This window comes from Elephantulus edwardii, unplaced genomic scaffold, assembly GCF_000299155.1.
Source record: "Elephantulus edwardii isolate Elephantulus edwardi_28Jun2011 unplaced genomic scaffold, EleEdw1.0 scaffold00032, whole genome shotgun sequence".
Taxonomy (NCBI): domain Eukaryota; kingdom Metazoa; phylum Chordata; class Mammalia; order Macroscelidea; family Macroscelididae; genus Elephantulus; species Elephantulus edwardii.
In genome coordinates, this window is record NW_006399782.1 from 5,644,092 (window position 1) to 5,658,119 (window position 14,028).

The window sequence follows — 14,028 nt, forward strand, 5'->3', positions numbered from 1 at the left end:
TATTTAAAATTCTTCTCCAACATAATTGAAAGGCATCAATTCCTCTTTGTTCTTTCTTATTCATTATCTAACTTTTTTTTTTAATTGCACAGAAAGCAATTAAAAATATAGCTTGGTTTAGGTGTGTCTTGGACTTTAAACTGGCAACCAGGTAAGTTACCAGATCAAGGAGCTAGACCAGAAATTCAGCTCAGCCTGAGCTAAGAACGGGGAGTTATTCTTGAGATCTATAGCTTCCCCAGCCCAGGGAATCTCAGAGAACTCAAAGTCAGAAGAAGACTGGATTTTGGTAACTGGACATGGATGTCCACAAACAGTGATGTCATCTAAGCTGGGCAAATCAACCCTCTGTACCCAGGTAGACCGGGGAAACCACCTGTATGTGGCTGGGCCCTCAGGGTAATGCTATTATAAAGTTACTAGGGTCCACAGCTGGCAACTCTTTCCTAATTTTTAGGCACAGTAAAAAAACCTAACATAGGATTCTCGACAAAAGAATGAAGATAAGTTACTATTTTCTTCTGCGTTTTGAATATTCATCCTGATCATATGCAAATTTTGGCCAGTGTTTGGTGCAAAGGGGCAAATTAAACCAATGTCCTAGTAAACAAATCAGTGATTTCTGTCCCATAGCTCAGATCGTGGGCATCTTAGAAATACATTTTGTCCTATTTTTCGCTAAATGTACCACACTGGATAAACACATGTGGGAACTGACTTAATTTTATGCCCATTAAACAAGCTTTTCAAATGTTTCTGAATTAGATGTGAGGTCATTCTTACAAGGGTAGTGATTTTCCTGGAAGGCAATCAGAGTATTCTGTGGGGTCTAAAGAACTATTTTTCTAGAAGGGATGTTTGTGTGGTCTAGGGTCCTGACTATGGACTATAATCCGTAGAATAATTTCTCTTCAAGGGCTATCATCATTCCAGAAGTGTTTGTGTCATTTATCATGGAACAAAACAAAACAAAACAAAAAAACCCCCACCTTATGAAATTTCTCAGAAAATCAGTTGTATTAATCAGTTTTATTGTTCTGAATAGTTTAAAATTTCTGTGGCTTTCTCACTCATCAAAGCTTCAGTTTAATATAATTATGGTATAATTGCATTTATGGTTCATTTGTGGTGGCCATATGGTCAAGTGTAAACCTTTACTCTATGAGCTCAAAAGAGAGTGCTATATAATAATCACATTATTGTCTTTTCCATTTCTGCCTCATTAAAATAATTTCAATTAAATTGCACCACTCTTCTCTCTTTTTGAGAGTATATTCAAAAAAAGCAACTTTCAAACTAGTGTCTAAATTTAGCCTCACTGATCAATACTGACATCTAAATTAACTGCCTCTTTCAAAGTGTCAACAGCTTCCAAATCAATATTTCCTGCTCCACCAATTTCCATCAAACAGAAATGGCTTCTCTGAAACTGGATCAGACGAGTCCCCAAAGAAAGAAGCCAACAGTGACAAGGAAAACAAGTCTGTCTAATTAGGCGTGGTGTCTGAACCAAGCATCAGTCCCTTGGCATCTCGAAGGGCTACTGCCCTTTGCAAAGGCCTTCAATGGTTTCTTAGGGAGTTTTACTAAAACAATCCTACATAGCTCTGATCTACATATAGTTCCTCTATGTGTCATTCTAACCACAGTGTGGGGAAAGAATTTTCCCACCTACACAAAAGAATGATTGTATTATCCTCTAGCTCATGAAATACTGAATGGTAATATGTATAGATAATAGTCAACGTTGGCTTCTTCAGTTAGAGATTCTCTGATTCTTCATCTGACAGGCTACCTACTCTCACAGCCACCCTTGCACAAAGAATGTGTACATAGAGGAGAAAAAGTCATTCCCATTTAATATCAGCCAAGAAGAATGTAATTAGGGAGATGCTTCTATCACTGATGCTGGAGCTAAGTAAATATATAACAAGGAACAAAGGCAAAACTATACATCTTAAGTCGTATAGGAGTGATTTTCCTGTTATCTGTTAGGACCAGGTTATTATTATTACTACTTTCACTGGCAGAAATAATCACATACAAACAGCAAAGGAGAAATTAGAAGACCCTGCAGAATGCCAGCTGACCTGATGGATAGGTGTCCCTCTCCACCAAGCTTAGGTCATGTCTGTCCCCATCTTATCAGTCCTGCATGCTGAGGTTAGAAAAATCTCTAAGTTCTGGAAGCAACTCTGGTGACAAAGTTCCTAGCAAGCTGTACTGTTAAAACATATAGCTCACACATCTCTGGCAATTTGAATCCACCAGCAGCTCCATGGGAGAAAGACAAGCAGTCTCCTCCTGTTATAATTTATAGCTGTGGAAACCCAATAGAGGGTTGCTAGGAGTTGAAACAGCATTGAGTTGGAGATTTTTTGGTACATTCTGCTGGAGAGCTTCGTCTTATTTCTCCTGACATCCTAAGGTGGGAGTGAGACTCAGTAAAGGCAGACTAGAGTTTTCAATTAGTAGGCTTGGGCTTAAATTGAAGGAATATTGGTAGCACAGTGGTCTAAGCCTTGAGCTGCTAACTTAAAGGTTGGCAATTCAAATCCATCAGCCACTCTGTGGGAGAGGATGTGGCAGTCCACTACTTTAGAGTCGTGAATATATTACTGTTGTTATGTGCTGTCGGGTCACCTGTGACTAACTGCAAACCTATGCACAACAGCTCTGAACCCTGCTCTACTCTGAGCCAGTCTCACTGTCTCCGATACACCCACCCCCATTACCCCAGTCACTGAGTCAATCCACTTCATCCTGAGGCTTCCTCTTCTGTGCTGCCCCTCCACCACTGAGCATGATGTCCTTCTCCAAGAACTGGTCCCTGCTGGCTACATGCCCAAAGTACGTATACTTTATAGGGTAGTTCTATTTTATGACTCAGTGCTGACTCCACTGAAAAGGGCTTGTTGTTTTTTTTTCACTTTGGGCTCAAGTTTCAGCTAGCTAGTCAGTAGGCCCTGGATAACACTAATCCTGATGGTGCCTCCTTTCCCTCATTTGTAAAAGACACATAACACCACTTTCCCCTACGGGCCCATTTTACTCTTAAAATGATATCATAACTAAGGCAACACTTCTTATATGAAAACGAAGTCTGTTCATTCTTACTATGATCACTGCTTTGGGCCTGCTAGGATTTCCACCACGTCCTAGTGAATAACATTTCTCTCCAGAGAATCAGGTGTGGCTCCAATACAATCAGCCATCAACTGCCTGGATGGCCGCAGTGTGCTCGGGCCCTGCCGAGCTCGGTGATGTCACAGAGTGCAGGACTCTATCACAGCTTGTGTGGGCTCTGGCTAAGCACTGGTTGGAAGATGGGAGGCGTGGAGAGGAGAACTTTCCCATGATGATAAATAAATCATAATGTAATAAATAGATATAGGCATTAGCAAGGAATATCCAGGACCAAGTCATAATCCAATTTTTTAAATGTTATTTTTGTTCCCTGTGCTAAATGAATAAACTTAAATCAAATCTAAAGTCTCCAGCAGCCACCTGGTACCTAAGAAAAGATGGCTAAAAAGAGGCAGATGCTTCTGTGCTTAGGATATTTTAGGTGGGGCTCTGCTTGGAGGAAGGAGGGGGGCTGGACTGGAGAACACGGAGCAGGAAGAATAACCAGAAGGAGCATGGGTTCTGCTCTGCCAGGCAGCCCTCCTGAACCTGCAGCCGGTGGGAATGTGTTCTTCTCTCACGTGCCTGTTGGCTGATCACCTCTGAAAACGCCAGTGGCTTTATCTGTAAAATGGGACTATCTATTCCAGAGAGTGGTTGTGAGGGCTGAGATGTGTGTAAAAGGCACACACAGAGCACTTGGGACAAGGAGTGAGCTTATGAAATATAAACTATCATATTTTTACTTCTTCAGCCTACTTTTAAAAAAATATTAAACTCCCACTCATAATGAATAATCATCTTCTCTGGATATGTTCATCACATATTTTTAAATGTGCTACTTGACATTGTGTGCCTGTACCTCCAGGCTGAATGCTCAAAGATCTGCGTATGTCCTTTGACAACATGCCTAGTATAATGTCTCATGCAAATACGTATTTTTTTTAAAAAATATCACCTTTAATATGTAAAGCTTTCTTATAAAATCCACTTGCTGCCTCTTATTAGATTTGGAGTCATTAGGTTTCAGAAGTTGAAATCCTTATGCAAGAATACATCTTTCCCCTAAGCAGAATCTGGTGGATTTGAACTGCTGAGCTTTCAGCGAGCAGCCTGACACATTAAGCACTAAGCCAGAGAGCAAAGCACACATGGGGGGTGGGGAGGATATGATGGTAACTGCTACTAGTTACTGATTCTCAACTACTTGTCAGGAGATGCACCAGGAACCCAAAAGAAGAGAACGTCAAGGTGCCTATGAAAGGAGGGTTTGTGTTTCTCATGGACAGTGTGTCAGGATTAAAGATAGAAAAGGAGATAAGTTCCATGGTAAAAGACAAACAGGGGCAGGTCTGGAATGTCCTCTCTAGGTTTTTATGAGAGATAGAATGTCTTTGCAGTTTGAAACACCACACCACTGGGTCTATTTGGAATACAAGTCCAGCTTTCAAGAACTAATGTAATCAAATATTTAACCCACCTGTTTTCTAAATTCTGCTTATTTACAGAGATGTATCCTGGCTCTGCATGCCTCATGCCATACTAGTAGCAGGGTGCATGGCTGGCTCAGAAGGTTGAGAAACGCAGGCTGAAGGGAGAAGGGCTGGGCTCACCTGTTTGACCTCTGCCTGGAGGTGCCGCAGTTGCAGGCACTGTTCTAGCCGCTTGTGGGTCTGCTCTGCATTGAGCTCCAATTCATGCTGCTTCTCATGGAGAAATTCCAGTAGCTCTTGCACCTGGGCTGCTAGATCAATGTCTTTCTCACAGATTAATTCAATTCCTGATTTAAAAAACAAACAAACAAACAAAAAACCAACAAACACATAAACCATTAAAATCCAAGAATTGCAGGTAGTTTTTTGACTTATACTAGGGTTATTTTACTTTCATTATTAATATCTTTTATTATCAGTATCTTTATGAATCTGACCTTAATTGTCTCTGGGCCTTGCTATGAGAATGTTAGCATCAGCAAATTATGCGCAGCAATCCTGATGCACCACATATTAATAACAATGTTATTGTTGGGTGCCATCAAGTTGCTTATGACTCATAGTAACCCTATCAACAACAGATCTGACACCTACCCATCCTGCACCATGCTCCCAGGCCCTGATATGATCAAGCCCACTGCCACAGTCACTGTGGCAATCCATCTGGTTGAGGGTCTTCCTTTCTTGTTCTGGCCCTCCACCTTTCCCAAAGAGGTAGAAAAACATGGTTGGTTCTAAGTGCTGGTTGGTGTTCATTAAAATACAACATCTTAACTAGGTGACTATCTATCTGCAGCTTCTAAACTCTGTAACGCTTTCTCTGTTCTTCATCCTGTAATTTATGACCCAATATTGTTGTGGTTCCAATGCTGACAGTTGGCCTATGGAGCTTCTGGGAAATAGAAGCCCAACCAATAATGAAGTTCAAACTCCTCAGCCTAGTATGTCAGCAAAGCGCAGTATACTTCTACAGGGGTTAAACAAACATGAGCCCACAGTCTTCCTTCTGGAAGACATCCCCATCACTCTGACTCACACCATCAGAAATTCATCACCACCACCACATACTGGCAGCATACAGTCGGGGGAGTGAGAGGAAGGGCTGTTCACACTCAAGAAAATTCATTTCTGGAGACAAAAATAGTGCTTTATATAAGGACAATATGGTAGAGTTGGAAAAGGCTTCTTGTTTTCTGATATTATATGGTAATAATTCCAATATCTTCTTATGTTAATTGCTCCTATAAGTCTAATGATTTCAAGCACTGGTTCCTGAAATATGCATGGGAGACAGAGAAAAGAACGGCTTGTTCCTTTGGCAGCCAACTCCCTCTATTTGGTATTTTCAATTAGTAAGGGGATGAGATGGAGAACACCTTTTTGATTGAAATGAAAAAAAGAAAGAAAGAAAAAGAGGTTAAACAATTTTTCCTCTGCAGTACTTGGCACTGAGGGATGACCCCTGACTTCTCTGTTTAATTTTTGGAAATGTAATTTAACGTCCATCTGCAGAAGTAGAAAGTCACCCCTGCTTTCAGTTACAACATGGATTTATCATGACTCATTTCCATACTGTATGCATCTCTGGAGTTTGGTATGTGAGCTTGGCCCAAATGCCTTTCTATATGAGGCTCCTATCTGACCCTGACTATACTGGATGGACAAGAGTTTTCCAGTTCAACCAAGGAGCTAGCCTCCAGCTTATGACAGGCTCCCAGCCTGCTCCAAACTCAGCACTTCACATTGATATTGTTTCATGTGAGGCAAACACACCTAATGAAAGGGGATGCCTACTCACTTCAGAGCAAATAGGAGCAGGAAAACTTCTTCAGCCCTGTTTAGAGTAGAAACTACCCTGAACGCATTGACAAGAGCCCAGCTCACACCCATCGACTGTTAAATATACATCAGTTAACAGCACATAGTGTTTGCATGGGTTGATATTCCTACTTTCAACCCAATCATGAGCTTAATGTTCTTCCTTACCAGCTGCTAGAAATGCAGGAAGGCATGTGTCCGTACATATGACCAAGTGGGGAAACACATGGAAGGCAAGCCCCCGTGAGTCTCTCTACAGTTGAGCTGGGCTTGCTTTCTGATGAGCTCTCACAATGTTCTGTGCCCACTCTCATCCCACTACTTCCTTTAAGGTTGATTGATTGTCAAATAGTCTGTGTTTTCACAGGACCACAGGCTCCCTAAGGTCAAGGCCACACCTGTTTGATTTGTGGCTACATCTTCAGGAGCTGACACAGTGCCTGACTCACTCAGTGCTGTTGTGTGCTGTCATGCTGGAACTGACTCAGGGCTGACCCTCCAGCTGGTTTTCAGAGGCTTTGAATTGGAAAGGAGATTTCCCATGTTTCTCCTTTGGAATGACTGGTGGATTTGTACTGCATGCGTTAGTTGGTAGTGCAACTTCTTACTGCTAGGCCATCACTCAATGCTGCGGTTGCTGCTGTGTGCTATGAAGTCAGAACTGATCCAAAACTGACCCTCCAATGGGTTTTCAGAGGCATTAAATCACACAGGAGGAGACTGTCCATCCTTTTTCCATGGAGCAGATGGTGGATTCGAACCACAGGCCTTTGGTGTTGCACTGCAGCTTCTTATCACTAGGCCATCAGAATTCCCTAAACACCGAGCTCAGTAAACACTGTTAAATGAGAATCACAACTTCTCAGGGACATTGTGAGGATTAAATGGGAAAAGTAAATAAAGTCCTTGATGTTTTATCTTCTCACTTCTTTATCCCCTGGAGACATCATAGAGACAACTCATTACTGATTATTGATTACTGATGCGTTTGTTGGATGGCTTTCATACAATGCAAATGTAAAATCCTGTTGCTCTTCTTAGGTGCCATCAAGTCAAACACAACTCATAGCAACCCTATGACCAAAAGATCTGAACTGTTCTATCCTGTGCCATCCTCACACTTTCCGACACACAAGAGCCCACAGTGGCAGTCATCGTGTCAATCCACCTAGTTGAGCATTTTACTCTCCTTCACTGACCCTCCAACTTTCCAGCATCATGTCCCTCTCCAAGGAACAGCAACTCCTAGCAACATGCCTGAAGTATGTGAGGCAAAGCCTCATCATTCCTCCCTCCAAAGGGCTGCACCCTCTCCAAGACACACTCAATATTTATCATTAGGAACTATGGTGGTCTGGAAACTTTTAGACCACTGCTCTCAGCCCAGGTTCATAAAGTGAAACCTGTGAGAGCTGGAACTTGACGGGCCTGCCTTGTTTTCCCAGGCTTGCAAGTTTTCTACCTTTGACAAGGTGAGGTCTTTATACTTTTATGTTACTCATTTTTTGTGACAATATTAGTTTTCCTTCTCTGACAGGTTTCTGTCTTACATATGCTCTGACTTTTGCAGGTTTTATTACACTAATCTGTAAAGTGTACCAAAAAAATCACCACATTCTCACTGTACTTCAGACCAGTAACACTGTAACCTCTATGTGTGACCTCTCTGTCATCATAACATCATAACTTCTCTGTGCACTTCAGTAATTCTTATTCCATGAGGACTTGAATAAGCGAACAAGATTCTGAGCCACTGGAAGAGACGGTACAATGGCTAGGAACTGGGGAAATTGGTGTTTCTTGGGCTATATTCAAGTCACCAAGAGGCTCTGCATTTATGTTTATTTGGGGCTCAAGACCTCATAGGTAATAATAAAATGTTAAGTTGTTTTCCCTTAAGGAAGTCTTGTAGGACTGTAGTTAAGGCCTTTAGTTGTTAACCTAAAGCTTAGGTTTTGAACTCACTAGCCACTCCACAGAAGAAAGGTATGGCTGGTTCTGTAAAGATTGATTTTGTTGTGTACCACCAAGTTAGAACAGACTCATTGATGACCATCTAGTAGGTTTTCAGAGGCAGTTAATCACATCACAGTAGACTGGCCATCCTTCTCCTTGGAGCAGCTGGTGGATTTGAACCACTTGCCTTTGGGACTGCAGTGCAGCCTCTTAACATTAAGCCACACAGCCTCGGAAACCCTATGAGGCAGTTAATTCTACTCTGTCCTACAGGATTGCTATGAGTTGGAATCAGCTTGGTGGCAATAGTTGTTTTCCTTTACTGTCAGGCTTAGTGGTATTTAGGGAGCTCTGGTGGCCTAGTGGTAAGAAGCTGCACTGAAATCCCAAAGACACACAGTTTGAATCCACCAGCTGCTCCACAGGAGAAGGATGGGCAATCGGCTCCCATTTCATTAACTGCCTCTGAAAACCTGCCAGAGGATCAGCTATAGGTTGGTTACAGAACAACACAACAGTGGTCTTTAACGCTCTCAAGAAGAAGAGAGCTGTGGTCTAGGGTAAGGTTTACATATCCCTGGCTCTGCTGCCCATATTTTGTAACCTGCTTTTAGCTGTGGGTTTTCAGACACCGTGTCTCTCTCAGAGGAAGAACACCTTTTCCCTCGTTCCTTGCCTACTCCTCCTTTGTTGTCACTCCCTCTACACCACTGTCAGTTTAGCAATGACAGAGTCATTTAAGTAGGTTTTTAGATCAGTGTTGTCAACTCTGGCTGTACATCTAAGAGGTAAAAAGACCAAAAAAATCTGGGTCCACTCCAGACCAATTAAATAAGAGTCCCTGAGGTATAGGACACAGACACTGGTATTTTCAAGAGGATCCCCAGAAGATTCTAAATAGGGAACCAGATTGAGAACCATGTTCCACATCAAGGCTAGCCTCTCTGTACCCAAGCCCCTATGAACTCCACGTTACCTTGGGATGGTTTTCATTTTGGAAAAACAGAAATCTTTTCTTTCCTTCTCTGACACAAGTAAGATTATTTGTGGTCTATTCTTTTTTTAACATACATCTGCTCTACCTATGCGAATGCTTATTCTCGATTAAGTAAGTGAACAGTAATGGGAATTTGCTAAGTCAAGATGGAACCAATCTCCCAAATGCTGGGACAACAAAGATGAAGACAGTGGTTCCTGTGCCATCATGCTGCTGCAGGTGCTACAGGAAAACAAACAACCCTCGAGGAGGGTGGGATGTGCTAGATATCAGCATAAAAGGAAAGCGTTAAGGGAGCTCTGGTGGCCTAGAAGCAAGAAGCTGCACTGCAATCCCAGATGTACATGGTTCAAATCCACCAGATGCCCTGCTGGAGAAGGAGGGGCAATCTCCTTCTGTACCAGTCAGATCCGATTTGACGGTACACACAAAAATAATAAAATAAAATAAATTAAAGGAAGAAAAGGAAAGCATTATAGTTGTGTGCAGTGGAGTCCAGAACCCACTCACAGCTGACCTTCCTGCAGGTCTTCAGAGGCAGTTAATCGCACTCAGAGGAGCTTGCCCATCCTTCAAACCATTTGCCTTTGTGACTGTAGTGCAGTTTCTTACCACTAGGCCACCACAACTTTACTGAGCCTTTGTTATTCTGTTTATGTGTATTATCACATTGCATCTTCACAATGATCCTACACTCTTAAGATTTATTTTTCTAAAGGAAGGCAGAACTTAAATAAGTTTCGATCCATGCTCAAGGGTACTCAAAAAATAAATGGTGTGGCCAGGATCTCAATCTTCTGTAGCCTCAACCCTCTTACACTCTAAACCTAAGTAAAAATTACTTCCCCAAATACTCCATTTATTCTCGTCGTTGTGTACCATAGAGTCGGAACCGACTCATAGCTCACTCTCCAACAGGTTTTCAGAGGCAGTTAATCTCCTGGGGGAGACTGTCCATCCTTCTCGCCTGGAGCAGTTGGTGACTTCAAGCCATGTGCCTTTGGGACTGCAGCATGGCTTCTTGCCGCTCGGCCACCAGAGTCCCCTTTATTTTTAGAAGTTATTTATTTTCAAAGGCTGAGACTGGCTTCTTCCCAGGCACAGTAGATAGTAAAATTCAGCTACAGACTCTAAAGATTTTTCACTTAAAAAATTTGATGCTTGATACTTTTTAAAGAGAGAACTCAATACATTGATTAAACCACAAAAGCAATATAACCCACAATTACACAGCTCGTATTCCTCAGGCCAAGGGCAACAACTGCATGGTCACATTCTAATGAAGAAAAGACCTGCCACAAAACTGGTGACATGTTGCTGCAGAGACAGAGGACCAGAAGAGATGTTAGGAATCAAGGTCCATCTGCCACACCAGACAGAGGAAGGAGCTAAGGTCTAAAGAGAAAAGTGACTTCCAAAGTCAGATTGCTTGTTGGTGGCTGAAATTCAGTCACGGGTTTTTCATTATTTGTGTCCTTCCAGAAAAACCTACCACCTCCTAAGTGGAGTCTCAAATAGATAATTCTATAATAAGGAAGGAACATAGCAAATTAAGAAAATGTTCTTATTTTGTCTTTGATTCCTAAGGCTGGCACCGATTTAAACAAAAGTTTTTGCTCCAGTTGTTGACACACCAGAAAGATTGAGTAGAACCTGGCTTAACATCTTAAACTTTACACTTGAAATGCATGTACGGAAATTCTCTATTATCATTTACTATTGTAAAATCAAAGCATTATAAGCTCTTGATCAACATAGAATGGAGGGCTAAATGCCAAAGTCATAAATTTGTCCAAGTCTTTTTTTCTAGGACAACAGTGTACTTTTAATCTCAGTATGTTTATTAGCCATACATTGTAAATGTGCAAACCATTTCTGTCTCGCTCAGTGTTTCTGAAGGCCAGCATTTCTCAGACACCTGCAGACAAGACCCACCCAGTGTCCTCGCCTCTCTATGCATCTCCAGCTCTGATACTTTCTCCTCCAAGTTCAGAGATGAGATGCTTCCTCTGCAGAACCAGGCATTCAGCCAGCCATACATAGGCTGGCATACCTGAGCCCATCCCTGCTGAAGCTTCATGGCCTATGCTAGACTGAAGAGGAGATGTGGTAGGAGTAGAGGAACAACAGCCTGTTTCACCAGCGAGAGCTGAAGAGGCCAATCAAGATTCTCTTGATAAAGCTCAAGTCTAAACAGGACAACGTGGGGGTAGACAGCCCATCTGCCTGGGGGTGTTTTCACCCACACAGTCCTCCTGGTTAATATGGTCGCCAAACACAGTCAACCCACAGTTACAAGAAGTCCTCAGGAACTGCCAGCTCCCAGCAGTCGTTCTGTTACCATAGACACTTGGTTTTAGGGACAATGCTGGCCTTCCTGAGATCATGTCAGCACTGAGGGACTAAGTGTGTAGGTCTCCACACAGACAAGCTCTTCCCTGCTAGATACAGCAGTTCTGAGGGATGAGGGTGAACATCCTTGCATAGCTTCTCTGTCCAGGACTCTGACTTGCTGTCACATCAACATTCTTCTAGTCTTTGCTGGATAGCCAGCTACCATGAGCATCCTGAGAACATGCTATAGGGCTAATCCCTGAACCAAAAGTATTTCTCAGTCAGAGAGAAAGAACCATCCACCCTTTTCCTAACAAGGCTTTGCAAAGGTAGAGACATTATCTAAAACGTTACCTTCTTAAGCTTCAATGTACACATGCACCTGGAGATTCTGATAAAATACAGATTCAGGTGGACAAAGTGAAGATTGTGTATTTCTAACCAGCTTCCAAATGATGCTGTGCTGCTATTCCAGGGAGCACACTTTGAGTAGCAGAATCCATCAGCATGACCCGGTGGGCTTACTGACACACAGATTTCTGGGCTCCTACCCCCTAAAGACTGTGAGGTGGTAGGTCTTGGGTGAGGCCTAGAAGTTACATTTCTATTTCTAACAAAATCTCAGGTGATGTTGTGGGTCATTCTATGGAGATCAGCTCTTGTGATTTAATTATCATGATGAGAAGCAGTGATTCTCAGGCCTGGCAACACAGCTTAATCTCCTGACAAACTTCTTTGCTGATGCCCACAATGTATTCAGACTTAGTTAAATCAGAATATCTGAAGATGGGACTTGAACAATATAATGTTAAAAAGATCCCCAGGTAGAATACAGTGTGATGGCCCATTCTGGGGCCATGCTGTGCCAAGTCTGTCCAGCTACAAACAGGCCTGTCTCATAGGCAATTACTCTGTGTTCAGAACATAATAAAAACCCAAGGAAAGATTATGCTGGAAAAAGTGGCAAGAAACAACTAGACTGTCACTCCTCATTATCTCTTCACTTGGAAGTGAAATTTCTTTGAATACAAGTGTTTATACTTTTAGGTCACCAAAAGTATGTTTCTATGTTCATACATTAAGCTTAGCCCGATTGCTAAGGTCTCCCTGACAATCTTAAGGTTTCCAATATCCTTCAAGATCAATAGGGACCTATGTCAACAATGGTTTAAAGAGTTGATGGTCTAAGCTCTTCTCTTCCTCATCCTGGGAAACAGAGAACTTGTGCTCTAGGTAGGAACAGGGTGGGAGGCCAATGGTATGGCGTGGATGCTAGGAGACATGAGTTCTCCCTCTAGATGTGGGCTTTGTGACCTGTCAGTTGACTTGCTTGAGGCGCTCTAAGACTCTTCTTGTTCTGTTCTGGACAATAGCAGGTGCAGCAGTAATAGCTTAAGCATGTGTTAGACAAATACCGAGTGAATTCTGAGCAGGGTTAAAAAAAAAAAAAGAGTCCAAGCTGAGTAACTCACCCATAGTTCTGAGAGGTTATAAAATTATATGACTTTCCATAAATTTTTATCAGCACATCTACACTCATCCACAGACCAGTGACAAAAAACCTGGGCTCTGAGAGGAATGAACTGGCGACAAGGACTGAACCTGGAGGGTGAGGGGGCGTGTGTGTGGATATGTGTGTGTGAGACACATCTGCACATTTGAATATGTTCACGTGAATGTCTGACTATTCTGGAGCCAATCTGATCTGTGTTCCAGGCCACCATTCGTTGAATCTGGGCAAACGTCCATCACTGGTTTTCCTATTCTTTCTGTGGCCCTGTAAGACCCTGGTTCTATTCCTATCTTTATCACATCCAGCTAACCAGTCAATTTTGGACAAAGGATCTCAGCTCTCACAACTTTCACTTATTTTTAGTTAAAAATGAGAGTAAAAATAGCTCCCCCCCTTTCTTTCTATGTGTGCAGATAAAGTAAAACTACAGCATCGAAGAGCTCACTAACAATGCTGTGGTATTCTCATTCTCATCGCCTCCCCAGCCAGGAGAAAGGTCACCTACCTGAGGCCTGGACTTCCATGATGTACTGGTGCAGATCCTGGCCCTGCTGGATGACCTCAAAGGTCATGTTGTTCATGGCCAGCTTCCGCTCGGTATGGCGTTGCAGCCGCTGCTCCGCCAGGGTCAGATCCTCTGTATTGAAGTCATTCATCTGCCTGAGCAAGTCCTCATTCCAGGCATCCAGCTCTGCTGTCACCTGTGAGGGAAAGGCCATTAGCCCAAGCTCCCTGGACTCACCAGGGACTACAATGTCGAACCTCGCTGATTACAAGTCTTATTAACTCAC

General features: G+C 42.6%; 1 protein-coding gene across 2 annotated transcripts in view; it reads right to left on the reverse strand.

The window, feature by feature from the left end:
- Positions 1–14,028, reverse strand: part of KALRN (kalirin, RhoGEF kinase) — a 797,511-nt gene that overhangs the window by 331,929 nt on the left and 451,554 nt on the right. For both annotated transcript variants that reach the window (XM_006884214.1, XM_006884215.1), the window contains exons 14-15: positions 13,743–13,938; positions 4,740–4,906 (exon numbers count right to left, since the gene is read on the reverse strand). In XM_006884214.1, the coding sequence (XP_006884276.1) occupies positions 4,740–4,906; positions 13,743–13,938 (363 nt within the window). The remainder of the gene's footprint in view (positions 1–4,739; positions 4,907–13,742; positions 13,939–14,028) is intronic.